General features: G+C 38.7%; 1 protein-coding gene across 1 annotated transcript; it reads right to left on the reverse strand.

The window, feature by feature from the left end:
* Window positions 1–792: 792 nt before the first annotated feature.
* On the reverse strand, window positions 793–13,909 carry LOC117926463. The gene is made up of 11 exons (XM_034845554.1): window positions 13,762–13,909; window positions 12,940–13,073; window positions 9,361–9,442; window positions 3,541–3,611; window positions 3,324–3,425; window positions 3,132–3,221; window positions 2,436–2,510; window positions 2,311–2,343; window positions 2,128–2,211; window positions 1,308–1,367; window positions 793–1,225 (listed from the first exon to the last, which is right to left on the reverse strand). Exons 1-11 carry the CDS (start codon window positions 13,814–13,816, stop codon window positions 1,049–1,051), a joined length of 963 nt encoding a protein of 320 aa, XP_034701445.1. The 5' UTR covers window positions 13,817–13,909; the 3' UTR covers window positions 793–1,048.
* Between the last annotated feature and the right edge of the window lie 155 nt (window positions 13,910–14,064).

Below are 14,064 nucleotides of genomic sequence, written 5' to 3' on the forward strand. Positions count from 1 at the left end.
TATTAAGGTCACCTGCATAGTCTGAATCCACAAAGCCTATAGTTTGTGTTAAACTTCTTAGATTATGCAGATTCCTTAGATTATGTCGATACCTACTAGCCATAACCATAATGACAACATGTGAAATATCGGGTCTAGTGCAAATCATGGCATACATCAAACTTGTATGGTGCTAGCATATGGAATATTATTCATGTACGCAACTTCTTCATCTGAGACATCTCTACGCTTCATATGAGGTGCCAAAGAAGAACATGTTGGCTTTGTCACAGAAGTCATACCAAAGTGCTGAAGCACTACAAGTAAATATTCCTCACTAGATATTTCCATTTCAAGAATTTTCCATGCCTCTCCAAATCCTTAATTTTTTCATATTTTTGTGTTCAACATATCATTAACATATATTAGCATATAAATAAAGGGGAACTGTCTCAAACCATATAAGGAATTTTTTCAATTTACCAACAAATTGTTCTTTTTCAAGTTCTTTATAACCTTTTTTTTATATATCTCTTCTAAATCACCATGGAGAAAGATAGAAGAATGTTATATACTACTTTTCAAAAAACTTTTATGATAATTTTTAGCATCTTTACCAACCTATAATCCAAATGGTCTAGTCCAAAAACCCCACTACAATATCACACTCCAAAATCCAATTGAACATAGTACAATGGATGTTGTTATGAAAATTATATGGTTTCATTTCATGTAGATCCAACTCCTCTCACCTTGCTGAACTTGATAGTTTAAAATGAAGCCCATGGACACTGCTTGTACTGAAAAACAATATCATCACCACAGAACTTCAAACAAGTTTTCATTAGAATGTCAAGTACATTTTGTATTGAATACTATAGTTACAACAAAATGTATCAAATGATCACATATTTCTCTTCACGAAAGAGGGGAAGTAAATCAAAGCAGCCCTCAAACAAATACTAATGTCACCAGGCTCAACTGGTCAGAAAGAACTGTGCACATTGTTGGAATCAATGGGAAGGAGATTACTCACAAACCCAATCATATATGAAATAAAAATCACAACTCAGAACCCATGATTTCCGGGCGTCAAAGAAATCCCAACAGGATAAGCCCTATGTATTCTTGTTTTCACAGTCGACATCTTTTTGACAGGACCATCATTAGGATTAGTTTCCTTGCTACTTATTCCAGATTTCTTTATTGTGCTTGACTCATTTGTATCGGCAATGAATTGGAGCCCCTGAGATTAATGTTGGATCATGTCACTGCTCACTAGAGAAATGAAGACAGGATGGAAATCTAGAAAATGAGACCCAGTGTACCTTGAGTGAGTTCTCCTCGTACGTCACTGCTGAATGGTCCAGTATTCTATCACCAACATCCTGTTTAATTACAAGGAAAAAATCTATCAGGAACTGGTCAAAGTTCATGCTATCTAAATGCTCATCCTGCGTATCTTTATGAAGAGGGATTTGGAATCCTGATACCTACCATTCATGCTATAATTGATCACTTGGCTATAGCACCATTCATGCTATAATTGATTACTTGGCTATAGAGGCGAATTTGTACAGGAGGTGGCACCACCCCAAAATTGATGCCTAACCTATAGAATCTTATGAACAAAGATTAGATCCAATTTTGATGATCATGATCATTCTAGACATTTCAATACTCTGGATGACAGGAACTAATAGATATTTCAACAACAAAACTATGTTCATAAAAAAAATTAACAAGCATTGTCAACTTCTTAGCACCAATATATCCTCTTATCATGGAATCAATTTATCTAGTTTGACACTGTCATCATATCTAGATGGAACTAGACATTCTAGACATTTCAATACTTTAATGAATAAGTCTAGTAACTCTTAAGTTGTGATACCAAACTGAGTGACTAGGAAGACAGGCCAACCACAATTGCCCTTTGATTGGTCTTGACATAAATGTCTCATCAAGCTCTCCCCTTAATGAAGCAGTTAGTTTACTTCATTGTGAAGAAATCACATAACCATGGTCCATGCTGACTTCTGTCATGGAGAATCTCCCTAAATAAGGTTTATTTGCAACTGGGTTTTGCAGGAGCGTTTATCTCAGCCAAACAGGCACAAATATTGCAAACATATAAGAATACTTGACCTGAAAAAGTTTAGCATTTAGTCCATCTTTAATGCCTCCAGCAGCTGCTTGGCATAGATACCAGAGACCAGAATTAGTCATATCCTGTAGATAAAAAATGAAGTAGAAAATTGTTTCAGAAGTTTAAAAGATTACACAGCATATGGTAAGCATTCATCTCACTTAGAAAAACTAAAATATTACCTGCTTGCTTTCAAGAAGTTCAAGCTTTCCTTCCTGTTGAGTTAATTGACAGTTAAAAGATCAGCATAAATATTTATCTCACAAGTTTCCATCCCAGAACAAAATGAAAATTGTAATCAGCTCACCAAACCAGAAACCATTTGTTGGATCATTTCAACATCAAACCCAATTTGAGAAAGATCTGACTTCACCTCATGCACCTGCAACGAAACAAATTTCAAATCAATATAAGCAAACATAGTAGCTGAGATCCACATGTTAACATGGTGCAATTTGTGCCATTTGCATTATCTTCTTGAATTTACAGGTGATATTGATTCAACAAACAAAATACACAGAGCAGTGCATTTTATAGTATAAGCTTACATTTCCTTGATAATTTGATAATGAGAGCATTCTCAAAATTATCCAAAATAAATCAGAAACCATAAGAAATATAAATATATCATCCAGATCATATAGTTTCAAAGTAGGCTTCCCCCTTTGAAACAATATCATTTCTAATTCAACCTTTTTTGTGTGTGTTGGTCTCAATCACTAAACCAAGCAAGAGATAGGAATATATAAGAGATCATAACAAAGTGTTGATGTAACTAGAACAAGAAATAAATTGACCCTGTACTGGGATTAATGCTGCAACCAAGGGGAAGATGAAAGAATGAAAGAAAAAAAGACTATATCAAGCATGATAATACAACCCTCTCATCCATGTAGATAGCATATCCTGTGCTTTAACTGATCTTATTCATAACATACGTCTAGTTGAAAAATAAAAATTAAATTTATTAAAAAAAGAAAAAGAAAAAAGGAACTGTTCCTACATCATTTGCAATAAGCTTAGATGTTTCCTTCTGCTCCTCCAGCTTCCAGTCCAAGTTTTCCAGCCTTTTAGATAGATGCCGCTTAGTTGACTACAGAAATTGGTATAAAAAACAGAATTAAGTGCGGCAAATAGCATAAACCATAGAATTTCCACAGGGAATGAAGTTATTAGCACAATATATCCTACTTACCACCACTGCTTCAGATACATGATCTAACTGTTTTGACACAGTTGCAACAGCATTTGCCATATTATGCTTGGTTACAAACATAACATCAGAGAATGACAACCCCTACATAATAAAATAAATAAGATATATAACCATGAATAAACTTCAAAGACCACAACAAATCAAACAGCATTTACACTACAAGCCTATAGATTTTAAAGTCATAGGTGAATCTTGCCTTCCACCACATGTAACAATATCCCATTGCTCCAAGCGCAGCAGCTGGCATTATGTAAGAAGCATAACTCCCTGTGTACAACAGGAAACACATGACACTTCTATATTTTTGAACTTCATTGACCACATGGTACATAAAAACTTCAGAAGAATAATGAATGTTAAACGTAATATCAACATGGATTCCCCCTTTTGTCTTTTCATGTTATGACGGTGTTCCAAGGAGAATACTGCTTGATATCTGGATTATAACTAACATGATCACATCCAGATCCTTGCTCCTGAAGTATGCCTACTCCTACCTTTTCTTTTGTCTCATTCCACTCCACTCTCCCTCAAACTGAGACTTCAGTGACCTTACTTTTATGCCATAAATTAGATATAATGAAGGCTGTATTATCTTCAATTCTCTATCCATTTTGATCAAACAGCAGCAAAAAATTGAAGTAGCACTTTGTTTTTTTATTTTAATGGCTGAATGAAGCAACATCAGCAGCCTCCTGTGGACAGTCATTTACCATTGTATTTCTCAAGTTGATTTCCTTGCCAAATAGGGCACCACTACCACTTAAGAGGAACCCAGAAGAGGATATAATATGTTCCAATTTTCAATATTCTCAGTAATTGGCTCTTTCATTTCCTTTCTTTTTCTTTTTCTTTTTCTTTTTTTTTTTTTAATATTTTAGTCATTCTTTTTTTGCTAAAGTATGAACTTAAGGAGGATTGAATTAAGAGAATGGGTATGGGCTGCTTTAAAAAGGAGGGGAGATGGGCTGGGTCAACTAGGCCCAATAGATCAATAGAAGTTATAAAGGGGTCAGCCCATGTATCAGTCCTAGGGCTCCCTTCCTCTGCTGCTGGGGAGAACAAGGAGGAGCTCCCGACGCCAAGGTGTACCAGGGATTTCTCGATGCAGGAGGCGCCGGCGCTGGGTCAAGATCGAAACGCCCCGCCATGGAAGAGCTATACATCAGGTATGTACCCCATCTTGACTATTCTTGGGGGGGTCTCAGGGGAATCGTCTGGCCCTTCTTCTTCTTCTCCTTCTCTTCCCGGGATGGGGGATTCCATGGGGATCTCGCAGTCAAGGCAGCTTGAGGAGACGATTGAAGACCCCCTGGAGACCGAACTGCCGCTTTGCATGGTTCTCAAGGATGGACGTTCCTTCTCTCTGCCAGGTAATGAAGGGGCCAGTTGCCAAGAGGGAGGGATAGGGGCGGTATCCCTTCAGTCTCGAGAAGGTGAGGTCCAGACGCCACATCTTCAGATTATTGGAGTAGGAGAAAAGGAAAACGACAAATCCCCTTGGATAAATAAGAAATTCCTAGGCTTCTGCAAGTCGGTGGGGGTCTCGATTGAAGGTTTTGAGGAGGATATTTTGAGAATTCTCAAGGAGATTGAGAATAGGAGATGCTTCATTAGGAAGTCTAATGAGAAAAAAAGAGGCACATTGTCGGGTTCAAGGAAGGAAAGAGAGTTGAAGAAGCTCGTCAGCACCATTAACTATGATGGAGTGGCTGGAAGAGAGACAGAGGAAGGGGAGTTGGGAAGGCAAATGACCGTGGTTCCTTATGAAGCTTAGAGTACTGTCCTGGAATGTTAGAGGCATGCATGACCCAGATAAAAGGATGGTCATCAAGTCGATGGTGAGAAAACACAAACCAGATCTAGTTTGTCTTCAGGAGACAAAGATGAAGGAAATGTCTGATAGGGTTGTCCAGAGTGTGGGAATTGGGAGGAATTTAGGTTGGGTGTCTTTAGATGCTAGGGGTGCTGCAGGTGGGGTGCTTGTAATGTGGGATAAAAGAGTTTTGGAAGGGTTGGAGGTCGAAGTGGGGTCTTTTTCTATCTCTTGTCGTTTTAGAAATTGTGAAGAGGGCTTTGTGTGGGTTTTCTCTGGGTTATATGGTCCGAGCAAAGGAAGGGAGAGGAGGGAGTTGTGGAGGAGTTAGCCGCAATCAAGGGGTTGTGGAATGATCCCTGGTGCATAGCAGGGGATTTTAATGTAGTGCAGTTCCCAACTGAAACGAGCAATGGAAGGCAGATGTCAACTGCGATGAGAGAGTTTTCAAGCTTTATCGAAGAGTTTGAACTAGTTGACCCACCTCTGGGGGGTGGAGCTTTCACTTGGATAGGAGGGGAAGGAGGGGCCCTTAAGGCTCGGTTAGATCGTTTTCTATTCTCAGGAGACTGGGAGGAACGAGTGACCGGGGCAATGCAATGTCTTCTGACTAGACCTGTTTCTGACCATTGTCCAATTTTGTTGGACTGTGGTGGGTGAGAAAAGGTAAAAGCCCGTTTAGGTTTGAGAACATGTGGCTAAGGGTGGAAGGATTTATGGATAAGGTTAAAGAATGGTGACAGTCTTACATTTTTAGGGGGAGTCCAAGCTTTGTGATAGCGAAGAAGCTTCAGGCTTTGAAACACGACCTGAAATTGTGGAATAAAGAATCCCTTGGCGATGTTTCAGTTAAGAAGAATGCAGCCTGGGAGAAGTTAAAATATTGGGACAATTTAGAAAGTCTTGGCTCTCTCTCTGAGGAAGATAAGAGGAGTCAAGGGGCAGCCAGAGACGAATTTAATCATTGTGCCATCCTCGAAGAAATCTCTTGGAGGCAGAAGTCAAGGGCCCTTTGGCTGAAGGAGGGAGATAGCAACACCAAGTTTTTCCATCGGATGGCTAATGCTAGGAGAAGGGGAAACTTTATCAGTAGCCTAACAGTTAGGGGTATTAGGCTGAGTAAAGAGGAGGAGCTTAAAGAAGGGATTGGGTCTTACTTTAAGTCTATGTTTGAGGACCCCATAGTGAGAAGACCAGAAGTGGAGTCTGGTCTATTTAATACTCTTGATTCCTTGGATAATGATATTTTGGAGAGGCAATTCTCAATCGAGGAGGTGCTCAGAGCTCTCTCTGATCTGGGGGGAGACAAGGCGCCAGGACCGGATGGCTTTACGCTGGCTTTCTGGAAGACCTGCTGGCCTGTTGTTGGGGGGGAAGTGATGCAGGTCTTTGAGGAGCTCCACTCGCAGAATGTGATCTTTCGAAGCCATAATGCAACCTTCTTAGTGCTGATCCCGAAGAAAGAGGGGGCTAGTGATGTGCAGGATTATAGACCAATCAGTCTAGTGGGGAGTCTTTATAAAATTATTGCTAAAGTTCTAGCAAATAGATTGAAAGGAGTAATGGGAAAATTGGTTTCGCATAGTCAGAATGCTTTTGTAGAAGGGAGTCAGATTTTGGACGTTGTTTTGGTGACTAATGAGGCGATAGACTCAAGGAAGAGAAGTGTTGGGACAGGCTTAGTGTGCAAATTGGACATTGAGAAGGCTTATGACCACGTAAACTGGAGGTTCCTCATGTCAGTCTTGGAGAAGATGGGTTTTGGTCCAAAATGGCGTAAATGGATTTTTTGTTGCATATCGACTGTGAGAATGGCAGTGTTAGTGAATGGTACTCCCACAGATTTCTTCTCAACGTTTAGGGGCCTAAGGCAAGGTGATCCACTCTCACCTTATTTGTTTGTGCTGATCATGGAAGCGCTCAGTAGATTAATTTCAAGAGCTGAAGAGAATGGTTTTATTAGGGGCTTCAAGGCATCGGGAAGACGGGGAGAAGGGGTGTCAGTCTCCCACCTATTGTTTGCTGATGATACTCTCCTTTTTTGTGAGGATGATAGGGATCAGCTGATTTTTTGGAAGTGGGTTGTTATCTGCTTTGAAGTAGTTTCAGGTCTAAAAATTAATTTGCAGAAAAGCGAAATTATTCCAATTGGGGGAGTGGAAGAGGTGGATAGAGCTGCTGCAGTTTTCGGGTGTAAAGTGGGGAATCTCCCTACGAATTATCTAGGCCTACCTCTTGGAGCATCCCACAAGTCGTGTAGAGTTTGGGATGGGGTAGAAGAAAGATTCAAGAGAAAGTTGGCTATGTGGAAAAAACAATATCTCTCTAAGGGAGGTCGTCTTACCCTCATAAAGAGCACACTCTCAAATCTCCCTATCTACTTCATGTCTCTTTTTGTTATCCCAAGGAAAGTGAGACTCAGATTGGAAAAAATTCAAAGGGAGTTCTTGTGGGGAGATATGGAGGAAAGAAGGAAGATCCATTTGGTGAGATGGGAGGTTATTTGTAAAGATAAGAGGCATGGAGGGTTGGGGTTAAGGTACTTGAAGGATTTCAATCATGCTTTGCTCGGAAAATGGCTATGGAGATTTCCTATAGAAAGGGAGAGTTTTTGGAGAAGAGTCATTGTTGGTAAATTTGGGGAGGCACAAGGTGGGTGGACCACTAGAGAGGTGAGAGAGTCTTATGGGACGGGCCTTTGGAAAGACATTAGGAAGGGTTGGGAGGAATTCTTTCTCAGAACTAGGATTCATATTGGAAATGGGAGACGAACCAGATTTTGGTGGGACATGTGGGTAGGAGATTCTAAGCTAAAGGATCTCTTCCCGTTGCTGTTTAGAATTGCAGCTAATAATTCTGCAATAGTGGCTGATCTATGGGGAAGACAAGAAGGTGGAGGTGGGGGTTGGGAGGTGCACTTTAGAAGACCCTTTCAAGATTGGGAGTTAGAGGAGGTGAACCGCTTTTTGGGTTACATTTCTGCAGTAAGGGTGCAAGAAGGGGAGGATTTTCTGGTTTGGAAAATTGAGAGAAAAGGAACGTTTAAGGTAAATTCTTATTATAGGTCTTTGAAGGAAGACAATAGCCCTTTATTTCCAGAAAAGGAGGTTTGGGGTTCGTATGCCCCTTTAAGAACTCGTTTTTTTGCTTGGGAAGCAGTTTGGGGTAAAATTTCCACTATAGATATGCTAATGAGGAGGGGTTGGTCTATGGCTAATAGATGCAACCTGTGCAAAGAAAATGAGGAAACGGCGAACCACATCCTAATTCATTGTGGTAAGACAAGGGATCTTTGGAACTTATTGTTTTCTTCGTTTGGGGTGGTGTGGGTGCTCCCGGATTCGGTGAGAAATTTGCTTCTTGAGTGGAAAATGAAAGGCATGGGGAAGAAAAGGAGTGTAGTTTGGAAAATGGCGCCTATTTGTCTGTTTTGGTGTATTTGGGGAGAGCGAAATCGAAGAACCTTCCTAGAGGAAGAGATGACAAATACGAGCTTGAGGAAACTTTTTCTTCGGTCCCTGCTTGAATGGTCTCAACAATTTGTGGACTTGGACTTGGACTATCTCTCTTTTCGGATTTTGTTGGGTGATAGGGTTCTTGTTTAGCTAATCCTTATTAGACTTTATTTTTCTCTTGTTGCCTTGTTTTGGGCCTTCTTTGTATACAGCCTGTGTACTTAGGGAGCGCCCCCTGTTTTCTGGCGTTTTTTAATCTAATGGTTCTCTTTGTCTATCAAAAAAAAAAAAAAATGCTACAATGACAGAGGGTCAAGCCAAAGTCTCTATTTCTATTTTTTTTTCTTACGTATTATTCATTTCTCACAATAAAGCGCCAGTTACCTATGGAGAGTCTAGGTGTTCCCTAAAAGATCCCAAACCTATAAATTTTATGCATACCATTAATGACCAGTTGACGAAATTCCATTCCTAAAGAACAGAAATATGGCTTTTGTATCAGCAAGTAGGATTAACCAAAGACGCACATAAAGAGGAATTACTGATATTCCCATTCAAGGTTATAAAAGAAAGAAGAGAATAATGAAACAACCCAAGAAAAAATACAGCAGAATGAACAACAACAATAAAATTAATAAAGAACAACCACTACTCTAGTTCCCAAAAGGTCTCAAGCATTGAATCCTATATGTGATAATAAATTTAGAAAAAAAATAAAAAAAGAACGCGACAGAAATGTACATACCACTGGAGCCAGAATTTCCATTGAAAAAGGTTACAGGATTGGATACAGTCAACTCCCTGATCTCTTGTGCCAATTGTCGAATCTGAGGGCACATAAAAGTATGTCCATGAATATCCACAACCATCATTAAGATGAATAACATAAATGAGTAACAATATAACTGCATCCTTAACAAATGTTCTTATACCTCAGTTTAAAACAATGTGCAAGGATTTCCAGGAGTAGTTATTTCAAAGGTCAACTATATCAGATATGTACAACTTGTCTAAATGGGGAAGGTCAACTCTCATCAAAAGCCCCCTCTCCAGTTTCCCATAAGAAGTTTTTCAAACTTAAACCAAACCTTACTCTGAAGATGGTTATGGAGGTTTGCTAGTGAGTAGAATAGTCTGTGAAACCTAGTAATAGCAGGAAATTTTGGTGAAATTAATGGCAGTATCAGGGAGGTGGAGGCAGTGTTTGGTGTGGGTCTTTAGAGAGGTAAAAGGAAAAGTTGGGAGACTTTTTAGCCCAAGACTTCCATCTCTGTAGCGAATGGCCAGAAATCCAAGTTTTGGCATGATTGATTTCTTTTATTTTTTTCTCTGTAAGCAAACAGAAAACTTGGATTAAAGAGTGCCTAGCAAAAAAGAGGGTACAATCCCAGCACACCAGGGTATATAGTGATTTTTTTTTCTCCGTAGGCAAACAGAACACTTGGATTAAAGAGTGCCTAGCAAAAAAAAAAGGGTGCAATCCCAGTACACCAGAGTATATATACAGAGAGAGAAAAAAACACACAAAAAAATAAATAAAATAAAATGAATAAATAATAAAGAGAAGGAGAACAACCACAACTAATAAACCCCACACATCCTATACGTTACCCAAGCCTCTGTGAATTCCATAAGGGAAAAATTAGGCCCCCCCAGGGGGGTACTTAGTCCATTCAAGAAAAGTTTTTTTGGTAAAAAAACCTTCAACACTTGATCCAGAGGCTCCTCTTTGACCCTACACAAACAGCTCATTGCCTAAAGTATAGCCCCTCTCTATCAACCAATCTATCATCAAATCTTCTCCCAAGCAACTTCCTGCCCAAAGGAACAAAACTTTAATGGTGCACCAGAATGCCAAATCTGCTTAGCTAGAAATTTCTCAAAGATGTCAAATCTTGAGGAAAGAAAAAAAGGCTTGATAGAGAAAATCTCATTCTTCACCCCCTTCCAACCCATTCTGTCCTTCCCTGAATTCCTGGAAAGCTGGCGCATAAATGTGCTCCTACCATTTTCCCCATCTCCTGATCATGACAAATTCCTTCAAAAACCTCTAACACCCTCTCCCATCCCCCTCCATCCTAAGCTGCCCCACACTAGCATTTGTATTGGAGGTAAAATTGAACAAGAGAAGCAATTTTTCAACATATAGTTGCCACATCACATATCAAACAAGAACTTGGTTTTTAGGCCATTACCTACTAAAATATTTGTCTTTTGCTATGTTGAGTGCATGATATGCATTGTGAGCCCAAATCTTACAAGGTTAAGCTTTTAGGAAAATTGATTGTTCAACATGGTGTTAAAGCCTTGTTTGATGGGAGGTCAAGTGTTCAAACCTCATCATTGCATGTTTATTTCTCCAATTTATTAAGCTCACATGTAAGCCCAAAAACAGAGGCTACACATGAAGGAGGGTGTTGAAGTGCATCAAATGCATTGTAGGTCCAAATCTTGCAAGCTTAAGTTTTTAGGAAAGTTGGTATTTCAACATGCCAAAACTCACCCCAACCACATCCAATAGTCTTCCACCCACAACATAAGCCTCTCCTTTTCCGAGCTCCAACCACCTTAAATCTCACCAAATTTGTCAGCTATTCTAGAGGCAGTTTTGTTCAACAGCATATGTCTACCTTGAAATACTGCTTGCCTTCCTTTTCAAGAAAAGGTTCTACTAGAAATATGAGAATGGTGAATCTTTAGGTGATGGAGAAGAGATAGAGAAAGGGCAAAGTAATTGAAGCCCATGTTTCTGAGGAAAGGTCATGATTAGGAATTAGAGATAGTGGGTAGTCTTCTTTTGAGTGTATTTCTGTATTCACTCAATAACTTCACAGGAATGTTGAGGGTTAGTGTAAAATGGTGGAAAAGGCAAAAAATTTCCTGTTAAGTCTTTATCTTCTAACATCTCAGTAAAGTTCCCTACAAAGGAGGTGTGGGCCTCAAGGTAGTACATAGGGTGATCAAGGCATGCTTGTTACCCAAGAAGCAATTTGGGAAAAGATTCTCATGGTTGATCAACTAATTTGAACGGGTTGGTCTTCGGTAAACAAATGTCGCTTGCATTTGTTAAAGGCTAGTGACGAGTTAGCAAACAAAATCCTTATCTGTTGTGTAAAAGCTTGAATTTTTTGGGACCTCTTACCTTTATTGTTGGGCTTCCAGTGGGTGCTTCCAAAAACAACAAAAGAGTTGTTTTAGAGTGGCATATTAAAGGTATGGATAAGTAATGTTTGAAGGCATAAAGACTGACCCCTCTTTTGTCTCTTTTAGCACATTGGAGTGAGTGCAATAGCAGAAATTAGACAGAAGAGCGCTCTGACCAATTGTTGAAAGATCTACCGTAAAGACATTCTTTCATTAGTTTAGGACTGACTGATGATTTTAGTTGTCAATTTTGTACTTTGTCAACAGCTCAAGCCAAGGCTAGGGTGTGCAAACCTTTTTTTTTTCTGGTTGTTTTTCCCTTTTTTTTTTCTTTTTTTTTTTCTCCTTTTGGTGTTCTTCATATACTTCATGTGTGTAAGGTTGTGCACCCTTTTTTTGTTAAGTATTCTCTAATCTAAATATATTTCATTTACTCATAAGAGAGAGAGAGAGAGAGAGAGAGAGAGAGAGAGAGAGTTAATTATTGTACATAAAAAATGTAAAACTACCATTAGACCTAAAACTCTAAGCTAATAGCCTCACATGTGACCTCGTCCCGCTTATCTAGTGGTTTACTAAATGGGAAAAAATGATAGAGGTGTGAATACAAGACCATTGGAAAACCAAGGTTTTGATTGAATATCAAATTACAAATGTAACCCAAAAGTTTAAATTGTTAAATAATGGGCAAAAAATTGTATATCAAGCTTATTAAAACTTAGGCTAATAGCTTTAACAAAAATGATAGAGTTAGTATATAAAACATGGTAAACAAAATAACCCACCATCATAGTCATGAGTTCAAGTTGTTAGGAGAGGATTAAACATTTGTCAAAGTTTGTACCCTTACATACCTACCTAGAAGCTTTATTCATTATTAAATAATTTTCAGCTTCAAAGGTAATGCCCACATCTCATCAGTTAGAAGTTTATCTAATGCATGACTAATTTTCAGGTTCAAGTTGTCTAGGTTCTATCAACAATTTAATTCTGAATAACATAAACAGTCTTTTCACTGAAATATTCTGCAGTATATTTTAGCAAGTTTCCTTGAATCTGTTTGAAGCAGTTCTGTTTTTTAATACAAATGGCAATCTACTCTTTCATTTTAGCTTTCCTAAAAAAATCCAATCTCACTGCTGGTGAAGTCAACCTAATGACACTAGGAAATTTGTGATACCTGTGCTGCAAGAAGTGCAGTGTCATACTTTTGAGGTGAGATCTCAACTTCATTCACGCCCTTTAGCAATTCCTGAAGTTGGAAAATGAGATCAGACAATCGTCCACTTCTCAAAACAACTGAACCAGTCAAACCTGTATTACAAGGAAAAGGAAAAATGAAAGCAAAGAGAGATATCAGTATGGTGAAAGCCCAAACCATTTGAAAACCTTAGAAATGTAAAACAAAGTCCTTCCATAATAATAATAATAAGTAAATAAATAAACAAATCTACATTACATGCTTGATGATATCAAATGAAGCACATATCAAGTTATAATCAAGCACATACAACTAGATTCAGTTAAGTTTGGGACAAGATATTAATTGTGTTTCATGATTACCTAATTCCCCACGTAGCTTCCACAATTATACATATATTTTGGAGCTTTCATCATCCTATATCACCATATTACACATACACAAGCATGCATCTATATATAATTTTGAAGCCTAATTTTCATGGAAAAAAAAAAAAAATTTCAATAGGGTTTGAGATTGCACAGGTATAGCAAATCAAGGGAAAATGAGACTACAGTTCTGCACAATTATGCATATAGTTATGCAGCTTTAACTCATACATACATAAATACAAGAACATATGAGTGATTCGGAACCACAATTTTCATGTCAGAATGGCAATTTTAACGGGAATTGAGATTGCAGAATCATAGCAAATCAAAGAAGAGGGACGGAACAAACAATTGACCAAAACTTTCAAAACCGCGCCGATCAAACAGCAATTACAGAGAAAATGAAGAGAGAGGCGAGGAGCAAGTGAACCTGCTCCGACTAAGATCAGGACTTTGGAGGCCGAAACCCCAGTCTGCAACGCCATTTTCGGGTCCGATTATCGGATTCTGTTCTCGTTACACCCCCAGCGGAGGAGGAAAAAGGAAAAGGAAAGCCCTTAGGCTGCGTTTGGTTATTCGGAACGCAACCGTTTTTCTACAATTCCTTCTCTCACATTGGTATTATTATTATTATTTCATAATACTGCACAAAATTTAGAAATAATTCCATTTTGGAAATTCAAATTATATATTATATCCTTGATTTCTCAAGAAAAATTATTTCAATTGAAAA

The sequence above is a fragment of the Vitis riparia genome, chromosome 12 (assembly GCF_004353265.1).
Source record: "Vitis riparia cultivar Riparia Gloire de Montpellier isolate 1030 chromosome 12, EGFV_Vit.rip_1.0, whole genome shotgun sequence".
Taxonomy (NCBI): domain Eukaryota; kingdom Viridiplantae; phylum Streptophyta; class Magnoliopsida; order Vitales; family Vitaceae; genus Vitis; species Vitis riparia.